General features: G+C 39.4%; 1 protein-coding gene across 1 annotated transcript; it reads right to left on the bottom strand.

Moving 5' to 3' along the window:
- Positions 1 to 23,455: 23,455 nt before the first annotated feature.
- On the bottom strand, positions 23,456 to 25,301 carry LOC121482603 (nucleosome assembly protein 1-like 1). The gene is made up of 4 exons (XM_041740457.1): positions 25,071 to 25,301; positions 24,744 to 25,019; positions 24,193 to 24,325; positions 23,456 to 24,075 (listed from the first exon to the last, which is right to left on the bottom strand). Exons 1-4 carry the CDS (start codon positions 25,299 to 25,301, stop codon positions 23,456 to 23,458), a joined length of 1,260 nt encoding a protein of 419 aa, XP_041596391.1.
- Between the last annotated feature and the right edge of the window lie 443 nt (positions 25,302 to 25,744).

Genomic DNA, 25,744 nt, shown 5'->3' with positions numbered 1-25,744 from the left:
CAACTTGCTCACTGTAGGGTATTTAGTGGCACCAGTAACATACTTAGAACTACTCAGCTATGTAAGAGCCCCCACCCCCATCTCTGGTCCTGCTGTTGGAGCAACTTAAGCACTGGCTATGATATTGCTTCTCTGGCTTTCTTTGAACCCCTATGTTGGATCACTTATCTGACCAGCTAGGCAAGATAGGCTCCAGAGAGAGACTAAAGCGATCTCCCCCAGAACTGAAAAATTTATATTAAAAATCTGCTAACACCTTCTAAGAATGCTGCATGTCTACCTCTAGTGTTCCTCAAGACGCATAGCATGGCTGACAAAGTGCCCCATAGGACATTCAGACTCTGGAAACTATCTGCTAGCACCCTTCTGATATGCCTTGCTGACTCTGAATATTTTGCAAAGGTACCTCATGGGATCTGCAGGCTTTCTGCTTCTCCAGAATGGCACTGTGTTTAATTGCCTGGCTCACTACACAGATTTGTCAGGAGCTCTGAGCTGGAGAGAAAACTGATCTGCCAGAGTAGATGCTTTAGACAACAAGCCAAAATGAAAGTAACAGTCAAGCCTGAAGTCACTGACTGCCATAAGAAAAGCAAAAAGCTAAACTGGAGAGAGTGCTGACTTCTTTCTGTTCCATTTTTGCCCACGGACCAGCACCGGTATAGGGTCAGATGAATGAACACAGACCTGAAGATTGTCCCACTGTGGAGGGACCCCTGATAAAAATGCTTCGGAAGTTTTATGGATGGAGGATCTCAGGAATGCTGGAAGGGGGAAGGGATTAGAGTGCAGGAGTACTGATTTAGAGAGAAGAAAATGTGTCTCGGCGTTCCTTCCCTCTCTATCCCCTCTAAGGAGACTTCAGCTGAGGTACTTGAGGAAGACCTCTGCCAAGGCAAGTGATAAAGAGGCCTCCAAATCGAGGCACCTGGGCTAGAAATGCAGCCCCGTGTAAGAGCATGGCAAGCCAGGAGAGCCTGATTTCTTGACAACTCCCTTTAGAGACTTCAGTTCATTGGCTGTACAAGTCTGGTTTGGGAAGAGCAGGAATCTCTTATGAGGTCTGCCATGGAAACCTTTGTAATTGCCTATAGTCAGGACTTAAAAATCACACGTGAGTTTCTCTTTAATTCCAGTATAGTTAACATACAAAGCTAAATTAGTTTTGGGTGTATATGATTTAACAATTTTATATATTACTCTATGCTTATCAAGATAAGTGCACTCTTTAATGCTCTTCACCTATTTCACCCATTCCCTTCCCACCTTCCCCCTGGTAACCATCCATTTGTTCTCTAAAGTTACTAGTTTGTTTTGGTTTATCTCTCTGTCTCTGTCTCTCTCTGTCTCTGTCTGTCTCTCTCTTTTGCATTGGTTCATTTGTTTTATTTCTTAAATTCCACAAATGAGTGAAATCATATGGTATTTGTCTTTCTCTGATTGATTTATCTTGCTTAGCATTATACTCTCTAGTTCCATCTATGTTGTTGCAAATGGCAAGGTATCATTTTTTATGATGGCTGGATAATATTCCATTGTAAATATATACCACAACTTCTTTATCCATTCATCTATCCATGGACACTTGGGCTGTTTCCATAATTTGGCTGTTGTAGATAAAGCTGCAGTAAACAGAGGGGTGCATATACCCTTTTGAATTAGTGTTTTCAAATTCTTTGTGCAAACTCCCAGTAGTGTGATTATTGGATCATAGGGTAGTCCAATTTTTAACTTTATAAATTTGAGATTTTTCTTATTTCATATATTAGGCCTCTAAAATTCCCTTTTAGGAAAGCTTTTGCTGCATCTCAAAGATTTTGGAACATTGTGTTTTCATTTTCATTTGTCTCCATGTATTTTTTAAGAAATTTTCTCTGATTTTTTGGTTGACCCATTCATTATTTATTAGCATGTTATTTAACCTCCATGTATTTGTGCTCTTTCCAGATTTTTTCTTGTGGTTGATTTCTAATTTCATGATGTCGTAGCCATAAAAGATGTATGGTATGACTTTGATTTTTGTGAATTTGTTGAGATTTGATTGTTGCCTAGTATGTGATACATCCTGGAGAATATTTTGTGTGTGCTTGAGCAGAATGTGTATTCTGGTTTTTTAGGATGGAATGTTCTGAATATATCTGTTAGATCCATCTGGTCCAAGGTGTCACTCAAATCCAATATTTCTTTCTCTTTTATTAAGATTTTTATTTATTTATTTATTCATGAGAGAGAGAGAGAGAGAGAGAGAGAGAGAGAGAGAGAGAGAGAGAGATGCAGGCAGAGGGAGAAGCAGGCTTCATGCAGAGAGCCTGATGTAGGACTTGATCCCGGGCTTCCAGGATCACACCCCGGGCTGAAGGCAGCACTAAACAGCTGAGCCACCCAGGCTGCCCTATTTCTTTTTTTTTTTTTAAGATCTTATTTATTTATTCATGAGAGACACACACAGAGAGAGAGAGAGAGAGAGAGGCAGAGACACAGACAGAGGGAGAAGCAGGCTCCATGCAGGGAACCTAATGTGGGACTTGATCCCAGGACTCCAGGATCACTCCTTGAGCTGAAGGCAGATGCTCAACCACTGGGCCACCCACAGGTGTCCCTAAATCCAATATCTCCTTGTTGATTTTCTGTATGGATGATTTGTCCATCAATGTAAGTAGGGTGTTAAAGTTCCCTAATATTTTTGCATTACTACCAGTTAGCTCCTTTACATTTGTTATTAACTGCTTTATGTATTTGTATGCTCCTATGTTAGGTGCATAAATATTTACAATTGTTATATCCTATTTTTGGAGGGTTCTGTTTATATTTATATAGTGTCCTTTGTCTCTTGTTATAGTTTTTTTTTTGTTTGTTTTAAAATATATTTTGTCTGATATGCATATTGCGACTCTGGCTTTCTTTTCATATTCATTTGCATGATAAAGGGCTTCTCTGTCCCTACACTTTCAAACTGCATGTATCTTTAGGTCTGAAACGAGCCTCTTGTAGACAGCATATAGATGGGTCTTGTTTTCTTTCATTCTGTCACCCTATGTCTTGTGATTGGAGTGTTCAGTACATTTGCATTCAAGGTAATTATGATAGGTATGTATTTATTTCTGTTTTGTTACCTTTTTGTGGTTGCTTTTGTAATTCTCTTTTCCTTTCCTCACATCCTCTTCTCTCATGAATAGGTGGCTTTCTTTAGTGGTATACATGGATTTCTTTCTCTTCATTTTTTGCATATATATTACTGGCTTTAAATTGTGGTTACCAGATTTGTATGAAAACTCTTCTGCATATAGCAGTCTATATTAAGCTGGTTTGAACCAAATCTCCCCCCCACACACATTTTAAGTATATGGTATCATACTTAATATCCTTTTATTTTGTGAGTCCCTTGACTGATTTTTACAAACATACTATTTTTATTGCTTTTGTGCTTTCTACTTTTCATACTCAGTTATGCTCTGTCCTTTACACTCAGAGTCCCCTTCAGCATTTCCTGAAGGGATGCTTTAGTGCTCAAATGTTACTTTAACTTTTGTGTGTATGGGAAATTCTTTTTCTTTCCTTCTATTCTGATTCACAGCCTTGCTGCATATAGTATTCTTGGTTAAAGATTTATTTTCGTTTCAGCACTTTGAATATACCATGTCTCTTTATTCTGGCCTTCAAAGTTTCTGCAGAGACATCCACCAGTAGCCTTATAAGGTTTCCTTTGTATATAACTGTCTTCTCTTTTACTGCTGCTTTTAAAATGTTCTCTTTATCTCTACTTTTTGCCATTTTAATTACCATGTGCCTGGGTGTGGATTAATTTCGGTTGGTTTTGTTGGGGAATCTCTATACCTCGTAGATCTGGATTTCTGTTTCCATCCCCAGATTTAGGAAGTTTTAAGCTATTCAATGAAATATTCATGAGGTGGGGGGCAAGGCAGAAGCATTAGCAAGATATGGGGCAGGCTTCTTGGCACTATGCGGTTTCCCACAGATGGCCATGTGTTTATGGTGGGGACAAGGGGAGCAAAATGTGCTGCCAGCTTCTCTGTTCATGGAGGCGTCTGCCAAGGATCTCTGTCCCTCCAGTATCTGTTGTGAGATGAGTGAACAACTTTCCCTCACATATGCCTAGGCATTTTTCAAAGTGTTACTTCTATACTTTATCTCCATGAGCTGTTTATTGTGGTATATTTTAGAGGGCAGGGACTCAATTTCTTATCACCCTGCTGTCTCTCTTAGACTTGAGCCCCTTGGTTTTTAAAATTCCAGGTTTTAAGGCTCACCAGTTGTAAGAACTCATAAAATGTAGCCTCTCTGTTTTTTTAAAGGCAGATGTTATGGGATTCATCTTTTCTGTGTTATGCTACTCAGTGTGATATATGTTTCTCTCCCCTCTCCATGCCTGCAGCATTCCTTCCTCCTAAGGACAGTCCCATGGGACCCTTTAGCTCCATCAACTTGTCTCATCCCTTCCTACCCTTTCCATGTGGCTTCCTCTACCTTTAATTGTGGAGTTGTTCTGCTATCTATCTATCTATCTATCTATCTATCTATCTATCTATCATCTATTTATTTATTATTTATGACAGAGAGCACAAGCACAGAGCAGTGAGAGAAGCAGGCTCCCCACTGAGCAGGGATCCCAATGCGGGGCTTGATCCCAGGACCCTAGGATCATGACCTGAGCCAAAGGCAGACCCTTAACTGACAGCCACCCAGGTGCCCCAACAATCTTTTTTTGGATGAGGCATTGTCATCATACTTTTGTGTGTCCTTTAATAGTGGTTCCTGGGCAGCCTGGGTGGCTCAGCGGTTTAGCGCCGCCTTCAGTCCAGGGCCTGATCCTGGACTCAGGATCGAGTCCCAGGTCGGGCTCCCTGCGTGGAGCTTGCTTCTCTCTCTGCCTGTGTCTCTGCCTCTCTCTCTCTCTCTCTCTCTCTGTGTGTGTGTGTGTGTGTGTCTCATGAATAAATAAATAAAATCTTAAAAAAAATAGTGGATCCTTTAGTTTTTGAACATACAGCGGTTAATTTGTAATAACTATTTGTTAAATATGGCATCAGGTCAGTCTCACAAGCAGTCCCTTTATTTGAAACTATGAAATTTTTTTTCTTCAGGAAATATGGAGACTAAAAACATAAAGATGGCTAGATATCTTAACAAAAGTACATATCAATGATTATAATTAAAATAAATCTGTAATATTTCCTACAAGCAAAATACCTTGATGTAAATTTATTTTTTTATTTTTTTTCACAGTTGAACAATTTATTCCATTTTTTCGCATAAGAGGAAAAAATCTTTTTAATATTTGCTATTGTAGGAACAATTATACCAATTTTTTCTTTACAATTTTTCTATTCTTGGTCAATGAAAAATAAAACAGATTTTTTTTTTAATAAAACAGAATTTGTGCTAAAACTAGTTTAATGGTTCTATGAATGTTGGGAAATATTTTATTTTATTTTATTTTATTTATTTTATTTTTATTTATTTATTTATTTTTTTAAATTAATTTTTATTGGTGTTCAATTTACCAACATACAGAAAAACACCCAGTGCTCATCCCGTCAAGTGTCCACCTCAGTGCCCGTCACCCATTCCCCTCCAACACCCGCCCTCCTCCCCTTCCACCACCCCTAGTTCGTTTCCCCGAGTTAGGAGTCTTTATGTTCTGTCTCCCTTCCTGATGTTTCCCAACATTTCTTCTCCCTTCCTTTTTTTTTTTTTTTTTTTTTTTTTTTTTTTTTTTTAGAAAAAAAAATAGGAGAGAAAATTTTCCAAACTCAGCCTGTTAAAAAAAATAATAATAAAAGCAACAACCTTGAAAGCTAGTATCAGAGTCTAGATTTAAGAAACTAAAAAGATGGCTTATTTTATTGATAAAGAACAATAGCAATTTATCTGTCACTAGCATTCAAGAGAGGGTCAGTTTGCAAACAGAGGAGTTATAGATCTTAACAACATAGTCACAGAAAATAAAAACGACTGTAAAAGGACTTTAATATCATTTATATAAAGCTTGTGACTGCTGTCAACTCTACCAAAAAATGCACAGATTCTTTCAGATACAAGTGGCTTTTTAGCAATGTTGACATAATTTTATTCACCCCTATGACGAAGATGGGAAATTGGTTAGTGTGTTGAGGAGCAGTGTACCCAGTATTACCACATTGTTCTTCTTTACAAATAATTTTGTGATGAAATAAGGCACAATGAGTGGAAGGAAGAAAGCTTAGACTGCAGTGACTCTACAAAGCTAGTCCATTCGGCTTCTAATTTTAGGTAAAGACATTACCTGAGGAAAACATGTAATTACTCTAATATATTAATTTTAAACTGAGGTTTTTCATATTCAAAAAAGTGAAATTGTTTTCACATATTTTTTCCTAACAAAGGAATTCTAACATAATTTGAGAAAGACAACACACACATATATACATGCTCATGAGCTGCGGTATTTATTCTCTACAATTTGCCTGACATAAGAGTATATAAAATATGAAAGATAATTAAAATATAAGACAGAAATAAAGTAATTTTAACTAATTAAACAAAATTCCAATAACATTTTAATTTTTAATTTTAAAAAATTTTTTTTTTCATTTATTTTTTTTTAATTAATTTTTATTGGTGTTTAATTTACCAACATACAGAAAAACACCCAGTGCTCATCCCGTCAAGTGTCCACCTCAGTGCCCGTCACCCATTCCCCTCCAACACCCGCCCTCCTCCCCTTCCACCACCCCTAGTTCGTTTCCCCGAGTTAGGAGTCTTTATGTTCTGTCTCCCTTCCTGATATTTCCCAACATTTCTTTTCCCTTCCTTTATATTCCCTTTCACTATTATTCATATTCCCCAAATGAATGAGAACATACACTGTTTGTCCTTCTCCGATTGACTTATTTCACTCAGCATAATACCCTCCAGTTCCATCCACGTTGAAGCAAATGGTGGGTATTTGTCGTTTCTAATTGCTGAGTAATATTCCATTGTATACATAAACCACATCTTCTTTATCCATTCATCTTTCGATGGACACCGAGGCTCCTTCCACAGTTTGGCTATTGTGGCCATTGCTGATAGAAACATCGGGGTGCAGGTGTCCCGACGTTTCATTGCATCTGAATCTTTGGGGTAAATCCCCAACAGTGCAATTGCTGGGTCATAGGGCAGGTCTATTTTTAACTCTTTGAGGAACCTCCACACAGTTTTCCAGAGTGGCTGCACCAGTTCACATTCCCACCAACAGTGTAAGAGGGTTCCCTTTTCTCCGCATCCTCTCCAACATTTGTTGTTTCCTGCCTTGTTAATTTTCCCCATTCTCACTGGTGTGAGGTGGTATCTCATTGTGGTTTTGATTTGTATTTCCCTGATGGCAAGTGATGCAGAGCATTTTCTCATGTGCATGTTGGCCATGTCCATGTCTTCCTCTGTGAGATTTCTCTTCATGTCTTTTGCCCATTTCATGATTGGATTGTTTGTTTCTTTGGTGTTGAGTTTAATAAGTTCTTTATAGATTTTGGAAACTAGCCCTTTATCTGATATGTCATTTGCAAATATCTTCTCCCATTCTGTAGGTTGTCTTTTAGTTTTGTTGACTGTATCCTTTGCTGTGCAAAAGCTTCTTATCTTGATGAAGTCCCAATAGTTCATTTTTGCTTTTGTTTCTTTTGCCTTCGTGGATGTATCTTGCAAGAAGTTACTGTGGCCAAGTTCAAAAAGGGTGTTGCCTGTGTTCTCCTCTAGGATTTTGATGGAATCTTGTCTCACATTTAGATCTCTCATCCATTTTGAGTTTATCTTTGTGTATGGTGAAAGAGAGTGGTCCAGTTTCATTCTTCTGCATGTGGATGTCCAATTTTCCCAGCACCATTTATTGAAGAGACTGTCTTTCTTCCAATGGATAGTCTTTCCTCCTTTATCGAATATTAGATGGCCGTACATTTCAGGGTCCACTTCTGGGTTCTCTATTCTGTTCCATTGATCTATGTGTCTGTTTTTGTGCCAGTACCACACTGTCTTGATGACCACAGCTTTGTAATACAACCTGAAATCTGGCATTGTGATGCCCCCAGCTAAGGTTTTCTTTTTTAAAATTCCCCTGGCTATTCGGGGTCTTTTCTGATTCCACACAAATCTTAAAATAATTTGTTCTAACTCTCTGAAGAAAGTCCATGGTATTTTGATAGGGATTGCATTAAACGTATAAATTGCCCTGGGTAACATTGACATTTTTACAATATTAATTCTGCCAATCCATGAGCATGGAATATTTTTCCATCTCTTTGTGTCTTCCTCAATTTCTTTCAGAAGTGTTCTATAGTTTTTAGGGTATAGATCTTTTACCTCTTTGGTTAGGTTTATTCCTAGGTATCTTATGCTTTTGGGTGCAATTGTAAATGGGATTGACTCCTTAATTTCTCTTTCTTCAGTCTCATTGTTAGTGTATAGAAATGCCATTGATTTCTGGGCATTGATTTTGTATCCTGCCACGCTACCAAATTGCTGTATGAGTTCTAGCAATCTGGGGGTGGAGGCTTTTGGGTTTTCTATGTAGAGTATCATGTCATCGGCGAAGAGGGAGAGTTTGACTTCTTCTTTGCCAATTTGAATGCCTTTAATGTCTTTTTGTTGTCTGATTGCTGAGGCGAGGACTTCCAGAACTATGTTGAACAGCAGTGGTGAGAGTGGACATCCCTGTCTTGTTCCTGATCTTAGGGGAAAGGCTCCCAGTGCTTCCCCATTGAGAATGATATTTGCTGTGGGCTTTTCGTAGATGGCTTTTAAGATGTCGAGGAAAGTTCCCTCTATCCCAACACTCTGAAGGGTTTTGATCAGGAATGGATGCTGTATTTTGTCAAATGCTTTCTCTGCATCTAATGAGAGGATCATATGGTTCTTGGTTTTTCTCTTGCTGATATGATGAATCACATTGATGGTTTTACGAGTGTTGAACCAGCCTTGTGTCCCAGGGATAAATCCTACTTGGTCATGGTGAATAATTTTCTTAATGTGTTGTTGGATCCTATTGGCTAGTATCTTGTTGAGAATTTTTGCATCCATGTTCATCAGGGATATTGGTCTGTAATTCTCCTTTTTGGTGGGGTCTTTGTCTGGTTTTGGAATTAAGGTGATGCTGGCCTCATAGAACGAATTTGGAAGTACTCCATCTCTTTCTATCTTTCCAAACAGCTTTAGTAGAATAGGTATGATTTCTTCTTTAAACGTTTGATAGAATTCCCCTGGGAAGCCATCTGGCCCTGGACTCTTGTGTCTTGGGAGGTTTTTGATGACTGCTTCAATTTCCTCCCTGGTTATTGGCCTGTTCAGGTTTTCTATTTCTTCCTGCTCCAGTTTTGGTAGTTTGTGGCTTTCCAGGAATGCGTCCATTTCTTCTAGATTTCCTAATTTATTGGCGTACAGCTGTTCATAATATGTTTTTAAAATCGTTTGTATTTCCTTGGTGTTGGTAGTGATGTCCCCTTTCTCATTCATGATTTTATTAATTTGAGTCTTCTCTCTCTTCTTTTTAATAAGGTTGGCTAATGGTTTATCTATCTTATTAATTCTTTCAAAGAACCAACTCCTGGTTCTGTTGATCTGTTCCACAGTTCTTTTGGTCTCGATATCATTGAGTTCTGCTCGAATTTTAATTAACTCTCTTCTTCTGCTGGGGGTGGGGTCTATTTGTTGCTTTTTCTCTAGTTCCTTTATGTGTAAGGTGAGCTTTTGAATTTGTCTTCTCCCTTCCTTTATATTCCCTTTCACTATTATTCATATTCCCCAAATGAATGAGCCTTGATGTAAATTTAAAAATGGCATTCTGAATTGCAAATGATTTCAATTATTTTTGAAGAAAATCTGCCAAAATTATTTTTTTAAATAAGAAATTTCTTCAAAATAAGCTTGCTGAAGTTGCTAATTTTTAAAAAAGATTTTATTTATTTATTCATGAGAGACAGAGAAGCAGCCCGATGCGGGACTCGATACCAAGACTCTGAGATCACACCCTGAGCCAAAGTCAGATACTTAACCACTGAGCCACCCAGGCGTCCTAAACTTGCCAATTTTTATACTTCAGTAAACATGCTGACTACATACACAACAGGTAATATAGTGAGAAAATGCTCAATCTGATGAAATGTGAAAATCTTAACATACTGATAATTGCTATAACTAGTGGTTTTAAAATAAATAATTCAAAGTTAAATGTTCTCCTTGTTTTAGGATTCATTTGATAACAAAGCTGCATCTAATATGTAAAAAGTACAAGTTTTATTAGTAAGCAATTAATATAAATAATAACTAGTTGAAATACTCAACTTCCACTTGTCCACTCTTAATTTCTAATACTATACTTTCTTAACAAGCATAGAAAATATCAAACTTCTCTCTAGAAAAAACATTTTTTCTTTGACACTCTAAAGAAAAGCAGTCTGAGTCTGTGGCACCCATTATAGGAAAGCAGACTGAGCTTATGGCAAGTTAACTCAGTTAACAGGAAAACATTCTATTACATATTACACATTTGAGTTTCAAATAAAAACTCACTAAAAGCAGAATAAAAATTACTATAAAAGTATCAATCACTTATGGTAGCTCTACCAGAGAACTGAGCCTTAAAGACCACTTTCTTGTCCCAGAGAAAACCACTGTAAAAGCATATTAAGTACGTTTATGGCTCGAATGTGTGCTATGCCACAAGATTATGTATAGAATAAGGTAACCAGAACTGATGCACAGAGCTTTAACTAGATTACCACTGAGAACATAACAGAGGTACTCAGCCCATGCAAATTAAGTGAAAATATTGAGTCACTGTGCTGAATGCTTCATTCCTGGAGAAAGCTAAAGGGAGCAGCAATCAAATTAAATGCAAAAGGTGGCTGAATTCACTCTCCTTGAAGATTCCTGATGTCCGAGGCATACCTTCATCCATTAAATCTGTGTGCTGTTGGAAGATATTACCATTTGGGACATATGCCACCACAATGGTTTACATTTTATGAGTATTAGTCATTTATATATTCTTATCTACTCGATGTCTTCATTTCTGAAAAGATTTCAACTACAGTGAAATATTTAGAAAACAAAGTGTAAATGCACATCTTTCTAAGTGAAACTTAGATGGACTGAAATTAGAGAGAATTTTAAAACAAATACACAATATGCAGGCAGAACAAGTAGGCAAATGGCATTCAAGTGTATTGTAAAAAGCAAAACTGACCGTTTAAAAAAAGCTATGAAGTGCTTCAGCTAAAATACATAATGAAATTCTGACACAGGTCAATAAATGTAAAAAGAGTTATAAACCCTAACAGGAAAAATAAAACAACTTTTACTGGCAATTTCTATTAAGATGATAATCTTAAAGTAACAGAAAAATGGCTTTGAATCCACTGAGAACACCAAATGGTGAGAGAAATACAAGTCCATTTTCATCTTTTTTTATTATAAAATCTTTTATGACTACAGGTCAAAAGTACTTGTGGCAGAAGCATAATTCTATGTAAACTACATATGTTCTGTATGTAAAAAATTTCAGAGTTGCATGAATTCCAAGGACATTTTGCCTCAGCCTCTCTATGTATTGAATCTGAGATAAAGTCTTTCTGTAACCATTGATTATCACTGAACACCACAATTAAGAAACGCAAGATTTGCTAAAAATGAAAAATTTCAATAGTAATATTGAACAAATCTTAAGATGATTTGTTCCAACTCTCTGAAATAGTAATAACAATGTTTTGCCTTCATCCAATATGGCCCTGTATTCTCTCTCCCTTAAGCGATTTGACAAGTCTTTGTATTTAATCTGAAGACAGCAAATCATGCAAGCAAAATTTTCCTCTGATGTGAGGTTGAAAATCTCCATTCAAGACTACAAGCTTCTACAAAAAAGGAATCACTTTTAGGAGTATATTGTAGTATATTAACTACAAGCCTGCTTTTAGTAACAATTCCATTGAAAAGCTGATATGTAAAGGCTTGTGGTAGTTTGTCAACAATTACAATTTTGAAAGATGTCTTCTGAGGGTAAGTACTTTGTATATGTTCCTTGTAAATTAAAATAATGTTCACAGAAAGGTTAGTGCCTGAGCCTTTTAGGGCCTAACACTTTTAGGTGGTATTGCTAATGCTGTCTGAGGAATAATAAAAAGAACAACCTCATACTTTTGAGATAAACTGATTTTCAGGATTCCTGGAAGCATAGTCTTAAACTAACCAAAATCTGATCAAGGATATCTTGGAAATGACTGGAAAGTAAGGTCAATATCTCCAAGGTCATTTAGACTACAGTGCATGTAGTGTTTTATACAGGTCTAAAATTAGGCAGAATTCTGGTGTGCTCCTTTCATTCAGGAGAAAAGCAGATTTCCTATTTAGTTGTTCTTCTGTTAGTAGCAGAGCATATTGCATGACATAATAAAGGTCAAATACTTTCTAGTCTGACTCATAGGTGGCCTCTGCATGACCTGATGAATAACTGCTATCTAGAATTACTGGTGCTTAAAGGGTGAGATATCCCAAAGAACTGTTTCTTCCTCTTCTTCTAAACCATTATCAGTTGCCTCACTTGAACTGCTTGATTTGAATTAACTGCTCCATTAGTTGATTCAGCATTACCAGAAGCAGTCTCACCCATTTGTGCCATATCAAGTGGTTTTACCGTCTCCTCAGTTTTACAGCTTGTCCTGGAGAATCTAGGTCTGATGTGTCAGTTATTCAATGTTAAAAAAAAGTGGAAGACATGAGAAAATACAGACCCAATAACATAGTCCACCAGAGATTGCCAGAGGGAAGATTATGTTCTATTTTCCATTTTGCTTTACATACTGATTTGTCATTTCATAACCACCAGCTTTCTAGATACTTGTTAGGCTTTCTTCTGCTCTTGGTATTGATGTGATCAAAGTAATATCTATATCAAGTCCAATTCTACTTTGTTTCATGGATTTCTCTTTTGTGTTTATGCTTCCTATAATTTGATAAATTGATGTCAACAATCCAGTTTCATTCTTTGGTGTATTTACTCCTCCTGAATGCAGGCTTTCATAAAATCTGAATATTTCCTTTTTGCTCTGATAAGACATTGTGCTTGGATTTGGTTTGATTGCTAAGAAGCTTTCCTTCTCTTGGCCTCACCTTTTTTTTTTTAAAGATTTTTATTTATCTATTCACGAGAGACACAGAGAGAAAGGTAGAGACATAGGCACAGGGAGAAGCAGGATCCCTGCGGGGAACTCAATGTGGGACTCAATCCCAGGACCCCAGGATCAGAACCTGAGCTAAAGGCAGACACCCAACCACTGAGCCACCCAGGGACCCCCCGGCCTCCTCTTTTATGAGTGCTTCATGTACAACTGTGATGCTAGAAATATACCCTCAGGCTCCTATGACAGTCCTGACTGCACAATCTTTGTTGTCTTTCCTGCTTAGCCTGCAGCAGCCACTTCAACAATTCACAATTTCTCACTTACTGATCTGCAGTCCTGCATAAGCAGGGATCCACAGGGAAAGCCAGGCAGTCCCTTTTGATGATTTTTTCCCCACTGTTTAGGTCTATATTGGAAGGCTTAAAAATCCATGTGCTACTTTGACATGTGGACTCAAAAGCCTAGCTGTGTGTCCTTCTGCTATTGCCCAATATTGCCCCCCAGCCAGTGGGAAGACCTGTCTAGACAGACAGGTCCCCTAAGAGCCAGATCGCTATACTCCACCCAATCCTCAGCCTAATATTTTTCACTTCCTTGTCAGATTGCAAAACTATTCAAACCAATCACATCCTCCCATAAAATTAAGGGTCACATTAACCTCTTGTTTCTACAAAGCCTGCCCTCCTCAGCCCCTGCTTATTCACTCTGTTTCCAAGTACAACTCTCAAGTGGCCTTGGGTAGACTGCCATGATTTCCTTTGGAACTGTACAACTGATTAATAAACTTCTGTTTTATTTCATCCGTCTTGTGTTTGGCCATCCCATCCCATTTAGGGTGGAGCATCTCTTTCTTACCAGTGAGGTGGAAAGCAGTAAATTAAAACTGGAGTCAGACTTCCCTGTTTCTTTGTAGATCTCTTAATTTTTTGTGGAAAACTGTGCACTTGAGATGATAATTGTAGCTATTCTGCTACTGGTTCCCCCTCTGGTGCTTGTTATTGTTCTTTCCTTTTTTATTTGTTTAATGACTGGTTGGATTACTTGGGCAAAGCCTATTACCCCTCCTCTAAAGCGTGAAACCTCTGATTTTCCACCCCAGAGAACAAAGCATAGGATTTTATATGCCTGCAATCACCCTAGGTTGACTGTTTTTGCAAGGACCACACTCAGCTGGTAAACTTCACCATTTACTGGATAAGGCACAAATTGCTCAGTAGAATGAGCCAGTTGAATTTGGGTTTCTTTGATGGGACAGTTTTGGGGTCAGTGTTTGAGATTTGTTCTCACCCCATAGGGCTCTTCTTAGCTGTCTCTTTCCCTGGTTCTCTCTGGTAAGCTACCTTTCCTACAGTTTAAATTTTAATTTGAATAATTCTACCAATTTCCTTGTATTTGCACTTAACCACAAACTCCATTATTTTTGAGGGAGCCTCAGGCTTCAACTTCTTCATAGTCTGTTGCAAATTGATTCATTTCCATTGAGAGATGCAGCACCCCTTGTTTAATGGCCTGCTTCTTCAAAGTGGGAAAAAATCTCTGAGCTACACTTGTGAAGCTGGGAATGCTGAACTTTTCAATGAATGACACTCCTGCTTTAGAACCCTGGTATTCATTGGAGGGGTGCAGTAGTTTCAGGTCTTCTTGGCTTGCCCCCGCCCCAGTGTGGAATCTCTTACTAAATTGGGGCCCCAATATTCTCAGCAGTGCTACAACCAAGGCAATCTTATATGTGGAGACTGAATGGAATATAGGAGTCCCCTACTTCTGGACTATTTTCACCTAGACTTAGTCCCAGGCAATAGGTAGTTTGGAGCAATATGAGAAAAGCTGATGCTCTGCCTTTTTGGACAGATCACTCTGGGTGTTGCGAGGAGAAGGGACCTTGCATTTTGGCTGCACCAATCTGGAGTGGGGTTTCTGTCTTGTTGACTGGGCAGGGGAAGGGAAGGTATAGGCCTTGGCTAGAATGCCATAGATTCTCACTGTGGTTTCCAAATTTTAGTGAATATTCCTGAATAAATGTTTCTTTCCATGCTGTATGCTTTCAGGACCATTTCTACATAATTTAGTTTGATTTATTTACAATTAATTTTTACTAGTTTCATTGGGGAGGAGATTCATAGAACTCCTTAAGTTATGATGCCACAAGTGGAACTTCTTGCAATATTTGTCACCTATTTATTGTTTTTGCATATTATTTATTGGAGTTCAATTTGCCAACATACAGTATAACACCCAGTGTTCCTCCTATTACATGCCCCCTACGCCCCTCACCCAGTCGCCCCATCTCCCAGTCCACCTCCCTTTCCACCACCCCTTGTTCATTTCCAAGAGTTAGGAGTGTCTCATTTTCTGTCACTGTCTCTGATTTTTCCCATGCATTTTCTCTTCATTCCCTTATAATCCATTTCAATATTTTTTATATTCCCCATATGAGTGAAACCATATGAGGATTGTCCTTCTCCAATTGACTTACTTCACTCAGCATAATACCCTACAATTCCATCCATGTCGAAGCAAATGGTGGGTATTGTCATTTCTAGTGGGTGAGTAATATTCCATTGAATACATATACCACATCTTCTTTATCCATTCATCTTTCGATGGACACTGAGGCTCCTTCCACAGTTTGGCTATTGTGGACATTGCTGCTATAAACATTGGGGTGCAGGTGTCTCAGCATTTTACTGCATCTCTATCTTTGGAGTAAATCGCCAGTAGCACAATTGCTGGGTCATAGGGTACCTCTATTTTAACTCTGAGGAACCTCCACACAGTTTTCAAGAGTGGCTGTACCAGTTCACATTCCCACCAACAGTGCCAGAGGGTTCCCTTTTCTTCATATCCTCTCCGACATTTGTTGCTTCTTATTTTGTTAATTTTCACCATTCTCACTGGTGTGAGAGGTATCTCATTCTGGTTTTGATTTGTAGTTCCCTGATGGCAAGTGATGTGGAGCATTTTATCATGTGCTTGTTGGCCATGTGTATGTCTTCTTTGGTGAAATTTCTGTTCATGTCTTTGGCCCATTTCATTATTGGATTGTTTGTTTCTTGGGTATTAAGTCTAATAAGTTCATTATAGATCTTGGATTCTGGCCCTTATCTGATATGTCATTTGCTAATATCTTCTCCCACTCTGTAGGTTGTCTTTTAGTTTTGTTGACTGTTTCTTTTGCTGTGCAGAAGCTATTTACCTTGATGAACTCCCATAACTCATTTTTGCTTTTGTTTCTCTTGCCTTCATGGATGTATCTTGCAAGAAGTTGCTGTAGCCAAGTTTAAAAAAGGTGTTGCCTGTGTTCTCCTCTAGGATTTTGATGGATTTTTGTCTCACACTTAGATCTTTCATCCTGCACTTGGCTGTCCAATTTTCCCAGCACCATTTAGTGAAGAGACTGTCCTTTTCCCAGTGGATAGTCTTTCCTGCCTTTGTCGAATATTGGTTGACCATAGAGTTGAGGGCCCATTTCTGGGTTCTCTGTTCTGTTACATTGATCTATGTGTCTGTTTTTGTGCTAGTACCACACTGTCTTGATGACCATAGCTTTGTAGTACAACCTGAAATCCAGCATTGTGATGCCCCTGGCTCTGGTTTTCTTTTTTTTTTTTTTTAATTTTTATTTATGATAGTCACACACACAGAGAGAGAGACAGAGACACAGGCAGAGGGAGAAGCAGGCTCCATGCACCGGGAACCCGACGTGGGATTCGATCCCGGATCTCCAGGATCACGCCCTGGGCCAAAGGCAGGCGCCAAACTGCTGCGCCACCCAGGGATCCCTCTGGTTTTCTTTTTCAATATTCCCCTGGATATTTGGGGTCATTTCTGATTCCACACAAATCTTAAGATGATTTGTTCCAACTCTCTGAAAAAAGTCCATGGTACTTTGATAGGGATTGCATTAAATGTGTACATTGCCCTGGGTAGCATTGACATTTTCACAGTATTAATTCTTCCAATCCATGAGCAGGGAATATTTTTCCATCTCTTTGTGTCTTCCTCAATTTCTTTCAGAAGTGTTCTATAGTTTTTAGGGTATAGATCATTTACCTCCTTAGTTAGGTTTATTCCTAGGTATCTAAATGATCCCATCAAAAATGCAGGGTTTTCACTGGATAATAAAGCAAGACCCATCTATTTGCTGTCTACAAGAGACTCATCTTAAACCTAAGGATACCTATAGCCTGAAAATGAAAGGTTGGAGAACCATTTACCAATCCAGTGGTCCTCCAAAGAAAGCTGGGGTAGCAATCCTCATAGCAGATAAATTAAAGTCTATAATGAAAACTGTAGGAAGAGATGAAAAGGGAAATTATATCATACATAAAGGGTTTATCCAACAAGAAGACCTAACAATCGTGAATATTTATGTCCCTAATGTGGGAGCTGCCAAGTATTCAATCAATTAACAACCAAAGTAAAGACATACTTAGATAATAATACGCTATTAGTAGGAGTCTTCACCACGGCACTTTCTGCAAGTGACAGATATTCTAAGCACAACATCACCAAAGAAAAAGAGCTTTAAATGATACACTGGACCAGATGGATTTCACAGATATTTACAGAACTTTGCATCCAAACACAACTGAATACATATTCTTCCCAAGTCCACATGGAACTTTCTCCAGAATAGAACACATACTGGGGCACAAATCAGGTCTCAACTGATTCCAAAAGATTGGGATTGTCCCTTGCATATTTTCAGAGGAAAATATTTGAAACTAGAACACAATCACAAGTAGAAATTTGGAAGAAACTCAAACACATGGAGTTTAAAGAGCTTCCAACTAAAAAATAAATGGGTGAACCAGGAAATTGGAGAAGAATTAAAATGATTCATGGAAACTAATGAAAATGAAGATACAACCGTTCAAAATCTTTGGGATACAGCAAAAGCAGTCCTAGGAGGGAAATACATCACAAAGCAAGCATCCCTCAGAAAGTTGGAAAAAACTGAAATATACAAGCTAACCTCACACATGAAGGAATTGGAGAAAGAACAGCAAGTAAAACCTACACCAAGCAGAAGAAGAGAGATGATAAAGATTCTAGCAGAACTCAATGAAAATAGAGACCACAAGAACTGTAGAACAGATCAACAAAACCAGGAGTTGATTCTTTGAAAGAATTAATAAGATAGATAAACCATTAGCCAGCCTTATTAAAAACAAAAGGGAAAAGACTCAAATTAATAAAATCACAAATGAAAGAGTAAAGATTACAACCAATACCAAGGAAATACAAACTATTTTAAAAAGATATTATGAGCAGCTATACGCCAATAAATACAGCCATCTAGAAGAAATGGATGCATTTCTGGAAACACAGAAATTACCAACACTGGAACAGGAAGAAATAGAAAACCTGAACTGGCCAATTACCAGTGAGTAAATTGAAGGAGTCATCAAAAACTTCCTAAGACACAAAATTCCAGGGCCAGATGGCTTCCCATAGGAATTCTATGAAACATTTATAGAAGAAATATAATACCTATTCTACTAAAGCTGTTCCGAAGGATAGAAATGGACGGAACACTTCCAAACTCATTTTGAGGCCAGCATTACTTTGATTCCAAAATAAAACAAAGAACCCACCAAAATTTGAATATAGAAGAATATAGCTGATGAACATGGATGTAAAAATTCTCAGTAAGATACTAGCCAATAGGATCCAATAGTACATTAAGACGATTATTCACCATGACCAAGTGGGATTTATGCCCGGGATGCAAGGTTGGTTCAACACTCGTAAAAAAATCATGTGATAGATCACATAAACAAGAGAAAAAACAAGAACCATATAATGCTCTCAGTAGATGCAGAGAAAGCATTTGACAAAATACAGCATCCGTTCTTGATCAAAACTCTTCTGAGTGGGGAGATAGAGGGAACATTCCTTAGAATCTTAAAACCCATCTAAAAAAGCCTACAGTGAATACCATTCTCAATGAGGAAAAACTGATAGCCTTTTACCTAAGATCAGGAACATGACAGGGATGTCCACTCTCACCTCACAACTATTCAACATAGTACTAGAAATCCTAGCCTCAGCAACCAGACAATAAAAAGAAATAAAAGGCATTCAAATGGGAAAAAATTCAAACTCTCGCTCTTCATAGATGACATGATACTGTACCTAGAAAACCCAAAAGACTCCACCCAAGATTGCTAGAACTCATGTAGCAATTCAGCAATGTGGCAGGATACCATATCCATGCACAGAAATCAGTGGCCTTTCTGTACACTAATAATAATACTGAAGAAAGAGAAATTAAGAAATCAATCCCACTTACTTCTGCATCCCAAAGCATAAGATACTTAGGAATAGCCCTAACTAAAGATTAAAGTATCTGTACCCTAAACAGTACAGAACACTTCTAAAAATTATTTGAGGAAGTCAGAAAGAGTTGTAAAAACATCCCAAAGTCATGGATTGGAAGAATAAATATTTTGAAAATGTCTATGCTACCCAGGACAATTTACAAGTTCAATGGAATCCCTATCAAAATACCATGGAGTTTCTTCAGAGAGTTGGAACAAATCATTTAAGATGTATATGGAATCAGAAAAGACCTGAGTAGCCAGAGAAATGTTGAAAAAAGAAAACCAATGATGGTGGGATCTCAATGCTGGGTTCCAAGCTGTATTACAAAGCTGTGATCATCAAAACAATATGGTACAGGCACAAAAACAGACACATAGCTCAATGGAACAGAATAGAGAAGCCAAAAATAGACACTAAATTCTATGGTCAACTAATCTTTGACAAAGCAAGAAAGAATAGCCAATGGAAAATGGACAGTGTTTTCAATAAATGGTGTTTGGAAAATTGGACAGCCACATGCAGAATAATGAAACTGGACAATTCTCTTACACCAAACACAAATATAAACTCAAAATGGTTGGAAGATCTATTTTTTTATTTTTAAAATGTTTATTTTTATTTATGATAGTCACAGAGAGAGAGAGAGAGAGAGAGAGAGAGAGGCAGAGACATAGGCAGAGGGAAAAGCAGGCTCCATGCACCGGGAGCCCAACGTGGGATTCGATCCCGGGTCTCCAGGATCGTGCCCTGGGCCAAAGGCAGGTGCTAAACCACTGCGCCACCCAGGTATCCCTGGTTGGAAGATCTAAATGTGAGGCAAGAAGCAGTCAAAATCCTAGAGGAGAACACAGGCAGCAGCCTCTCTGAGGACCCTGGCCACAGCAACTTCTTGCTAGACACATCTCCAAAGCCTAGGGAAACAAAAGTAAAAATGAACTATTGGGACTTCATCAAGATAAAGTCTTCTCCACAGCAAAGGAAACAGTCAACAAAGTAAAAGACAACCTATGGAATGGGAGAAGATATATGCAAATGAAATATCAGATAAAGGGCTAGTATCCAAGATCTATAAAGAACTTCTCAAACTCCATGCCCGAGAAATAAACAATCCAGTCATGAAATGGCCAGAAGACATGGACAGACATTTCTCCAAATAAGACAAGCAAATGGCCAACAGACACATGAAGAAATGCTCCATATCACTTGCTATCAGGGAAATACAAATCCAAACCACAATGAGATTCCACATCACACTGGTGTGAATGGCTAAAGTTAACAAGACAGGAAACAACAAATGTTGGAGAAGGTGTGGAGAAAGGGGAACCCTCTTGCACTGTTGGTGGGAATGTGAACTGGTACAGCCACTCTGGAAAACAGTGTGGAGGCTCCTCAAGAAGTTAAAAATAGAGCTACCCTACGACCCAGCAATTTTACTGCTGGGTGTTTACCCCAAAGATACTGATGCAGTGAAACCCTATGACACCTATATCTCGATGTTCACAGCAGCAATGTCCACAACAGCCAAACTGTGGAAGGTGCCTTGATGTCCTTTGACAGAGGAATGGATAAAGAAGATGTGGTATATATAGACAGTGGAATATTGCTCAGCCATCAGAGAGGACAAATACCCACCATTTGCTTCGACATGGATGGAACTGGAGGGTGAGCCTAACCTCAAAGACTAATATGACTGTAAGATAAAAGAGAGGGAAAATTAAGTCACAGACACACAGGGAAGGTCATATGAAAACGGAGGCAGATATTGGAGTTATGCTGCCACAAGCCAAGGAATTCCAGGAGTCACCAGAATCTGGAAGAGGCAAGGAATATTCTCTCCTTGACCTTCAAAGGAAATGTGGCTGTGTCCTCAACCTGATTTTACCTGAAAACAGAATTCCAGAACCAGAGAACTGCCAGTGTCAGCCCCCAGAGTGTGAGGGTATAAATTTCTGTTTTATGCCAACTATTTTATGGAATTTATTATGGCAGAAGTAGAAAACTAAGATATCCCATCCCCAATTTAATTATCCTCTAGCCATCTACACAAGACATAACCAGTATCCTAAAAAATATCTTTATTGTTCCACTACATGCCTTTCTGCATGCTACATATTTGTGCATTGCTCCATCACTTTTTACTACATATATATGTATCCATAATCTATATGTTTATTTTGTATGTTTTGAAAGTTCATATACATGGTGTCATAGTGTTTGTGCATTTCTGCAATGAACTTGTTCCCTTATTCATTATTTTGCACTGCCATAACCTAATGTTTGTCTTTCTAAAATGTCATTCTCTGTGTCCCAGGCCTTTGAGAATTCCATTCTCATTCCCAGCTCAGACCTTACAGTCTACCTGAACCAGCCTCACATCACTGAATTAATGCTGCTCCTACCATAGATGCATTCATTGCTTGAAATGAGTGGTTCACAATCATTGAAATTCAGAATCACTTGGGAGGCTTCTAAAACTATGACTGTGGCCCAGCATCAGAATTACCAATTCAGTAGGTTTCAAGTGAGGCCTGAGAATTTGCATTTCTGACAAGTTCCAAGGTGATGCTGCTGCCACTGGTCCACATCAGTGCAGTACAACCCAGCACCACTGGTCTCCAGGTAAGGTAGGTCATCCATCAGATAACTTTAAAAGAATGCAGTAGGGACAACTTCATCCTTTATATATGTTCTTTATAAGTTTTTAATTAATTGTAGGATATATAAAAGAACCTAAAACAACCAAATTGTTGAAAGTAGTTCCTTTCAGTAATAGTCAGGTGGGCCCAAACAAAAAGATACAAAGATAGATTTGAGTTGGTGTTATACATCTAAAAAATCTGAGGATTATTCATTTTAAACAAACATTTATTTTTAATGTGAACAACTGCTGTCATAATTCTGGAATATCTGAAGACATTGGAATAAAATGAATGGTGATAAAATTTCATGGACAAGTGAAAATTGGAAAATCTTGATTCCATGAAGAACAAACGCATTGTTGCTTTCTTCATTCATGTCTTCTTTGCCTCTGAACCGTAGATGAAATAAGATACAATTAAAAATTGAAATTGACTAACATGCAACAGTGACTTTCTTAGTCTAAGAATAGGCAATCCTATGTACTTCTGAGCTAACAGGAGAAATCATGTTTTCCTCTTGTAACCCAGAACCCTGGGTATCAGGGCGCTCTTGCATAATCTAATGTCTTCAATTCTGTGACATGTCAACCTCATCTGTTATTTGCCAAACACCAAAAAGGCTTATTCATTTTGTTTTGAGTACACTTTCTGTATTTAGCCATTTCTTTGATTTTAAAAGCCTGTACTCTATCCATAAAGTATACTTGTTTACCTCCCAGAATCCAAGTTCCAACATCTGGGAAAGGAGAAAGTTAAAGGAAAGGACAAAATATGTTGGACATAGATCAACTTGTGTACCAATCCAGTGATAAACAGTAATCTTTCCAGGACTATTTTCTTTCTTTTCACTGTCCCCTGAAATATAAAAATTATAACTGAACAAATGGCTAGGCATCACTCATTAAATGTGGTCCTACACACAATTCTTATGATACCTGTGTAAGTAGTCACATTCTCAAAGGAATTATCTCCTACTTCATACAGGAGGTCACATTACTATGACTAAATGATGAAGGCGCAGCTAGTGTTCATATAGGCTGCTTTAGCCACCTGTTCTGGTAACCATGTTCTAAAGAAACATTGGTCTCTGCTACCAGGGCAGACACATTTCCCACCTGTAGAAGACTTACAGCTGTAACTGGAAGGACTTGTAGCTGTGAATGAAGTACATTTCAGAATATGCTGCATTCTATACAAATATACATCATTAACATTACACTGGCTCATCGAACTACATTTTGACATAGATCTTGTGGTTTACTGAGAACGTTAAGAAGCACAACTGATGTATGTCAGGCATGGCTGGGTGATAGACAAAACTACACACACATACCTGGGTTCTTAGCAACTGCTCTCTTCTGGGTCCAGATCTTTTCCAGCCCTTTTGTCAGGTTTTTCATTTCTGATCACTTCTTTCTTTTCCTCACTTCCAGCTTCTCGGGCATCATCGTCAGCACTTTCATAGTTATAATCTCTGGCTTCATTAGTGAAGAATAACACAGACTTCGGGACCAGAACTTCACGGAAAAAATAGCCCAATTTATAATCGGTGGCAACATCCATCTCTCTGCCCTCAGGAGAATCAGGAGGATAGAAGTAGAAGAAAGAATAGCCAGGCATCTTCCTGGTGGTGGATGCAAAACTTCTGTGGACCTCACCTCTCTGCAGCTTGCTAGTTTGCACGGTGACATCTTTCTCCCCTTTCCAGTAGATCTTACACCCTGTGCTACTGATAATTTCTGGCCCTTTGGAGAAGAAGGGATCAGAATCACCTGGGTCTGATCGCAGTTGGTAGGTTTTCATCAGGACTTTGTTGAAAAAGTATTCATTTGACTTGAAGATGAATTCTATGGTGAAGCTCATTGGTTCCTCAAATCCTGAAATTTTAATTTTTACATCTTCCAGGTGCTCTAGTACAAGCTCATCACTTTTTTGGATCATCCTGCTGAGGATCTTCACATCTTAAAAAGCCATCAACCAAAAGTGAGATATACCATTTGTGTGCCCTTCTCCCACAGGCTCTCTTTCCATATCTCCACATGTGCCTTCCTGAACACCTACTTGCCACTGACATTCACCTTCTGTGGGCTCATGGATTGCATTGATGATCTCAGATCTCTTATCAAACAGAGGTTGGTAGAAGGCAGCATACTTTTTCTCTAGATCGTGAAAATCTCTGTAGAATTGAGCTTCTACTTGGGCATACTGGGCCTGAAGGTTTTTGAGAGCTTTCACCCACTGCTTAATGGCTAAAAGCAAGTGCTGAGCACCGCCTGCCTTTAAGCTGGGTGCCCCAGTGGGGGCTTCAAGGTCCTGAGGACTTGATGGCCACTCACCATGTTGGAACTTGAAGAATACACAGTCCCCATCTTCCTAGGACTCAGAGGCATCTCCCAGGGCCTCTGCTGCAGGTTCCTCTGCCTTTTGGGATGCAAGGCCCTCTGTTGGTGCCTGTCGCCCTCAGGGTGGGGTGCCCTCTACCTGGTATTCGCCCACCCAGACTTCTGCTTCCTCTCTCGGGTGCTCCTGATCCAGGACTCTTCCTGGCTCTTCCACATCTGGAGGCAACGGTCCCTCTCCACGGTCCTGGGCCTCCCGGGAGTGGCAGATGATCACGCAGGCAGCATGCGTGGGGCCGGATCAGGACATGGTCCTTATCATGGATACGGTGTAGCAGAGAATGAATCAAAACTCTGAAGAGGGACCAAAATCGAGTCATGGGGGCCTCAGGAGGCCCCGCAGCAATTTCTGCATGCTCTTGGCCTTGGCTGTTGCCTTCCTCTGGCTCAATCACTTCCTCTTCCTCCTCATTCTCTTCCTCGTTGGCCTCGCCCTCTTCTGAGTCAGACTCCTCCTCATTCCCAAACTCATACTCGAAATTTGGCGACTGGTACTCATCGACTTCCTGGTCCCCGAACTCAAAATCAAACTCCTCTTCTTCCTCTTCCTCCTCCACTTCCCCCTCATCCTCCTCTTCTAGCATCTCTACATCCCAGATCTTTTCTGCCGCTTGGGCAGCCTCCTGCCTACCCTCTTTTTCAAGAAGGGCTCTGGAAAGCCCTTCAGAAGCTAGGAAGGCTGCACTCTCCCTGACTCCATCCACCCCTTCTGAAGGTGACAGTGGGACCCTGAGGAGCCTGGGGTCCTGGCCACCTGGCATCAGACTTGGATCCTCGGTGGCAGACATGGCAGGAGGGGCCCGCGGGTCTGTGCCTCAACTGGAGCTGTGATCAGGCCGCAGCGACAACTGCGGCGAAGATGGCGCCTGTTGAAGTGACTGCCCCCAAGGGGAGGTTGTTGGCAGAAGCACATGTCAGGAGGCGGTGGAGGCGGCAGACAGGATGGCTTCAGAGGGCCCAACAGTCCATGAAGGTGCCTGTGGAAGCCCTGTCACAGCAGGCACAGAGGGGCACCCCAAGGAGCCCTCTAAGAAGATCGCGCTGAGGTGGTTGTGGACAAGGCAAGAAGGATTCCGTTGGCCTGGTGACGAGAGGTGGAACTTGGAGGAGTCAACAAAAGGCCACTTCCTCCACCATGAGCTCTAAGCTGATTTGCTGAGAAAGAATGATTGACATGGCTGGGGTCCAATGGTGAGCGAGGCCTTAGGTTACCTCTAGACCCGAGGGTACT

Source organism: Vulpes lagopus, chromosome X (assembly GCF_018345385.1).
Source record: "Vulpes lagopus strain Blue_001 chromosome X, ASM1834538v1, whole genome shotgun sequence".
Classification (NCBI taxonomy): domain Eukaryota; kingdom Metazoa; phylum Chordata; class Mammalia; order Carnivora; family Canidae; genus Vulpes; species Vulpes lagopus.
Note: the sequence above shows the minus strand (reverse complement) of the source record. Positions and strands in the feature narration are given on the sequence as shown.

Bases quoted from the DNA above. Each gene is read 5' to 3' on its own strand.
- LOC121482603 (XM_041740457.1), bottom strand. From the start codon at position 25,301: ATGTCTGCCACCGAGGATCCAAGTCTGATGCCAGGTGGCCAGGACCCC. The intron at 24,326-24,743 runs GCATGCTGCCTG...AAAAACCTTCAG, and splicing joins ATGTCCTGATCCGGCCCCAC to GCCCAGTATGCCCAAGTAGA. The intron at 24,076-24,192 runs GTGAATGTCAGT...TGGCTTTTTAAG, and splicing joins AATCCATGAGCCCACAGAAG to ATGTGAAGATCCTCAGCAGG.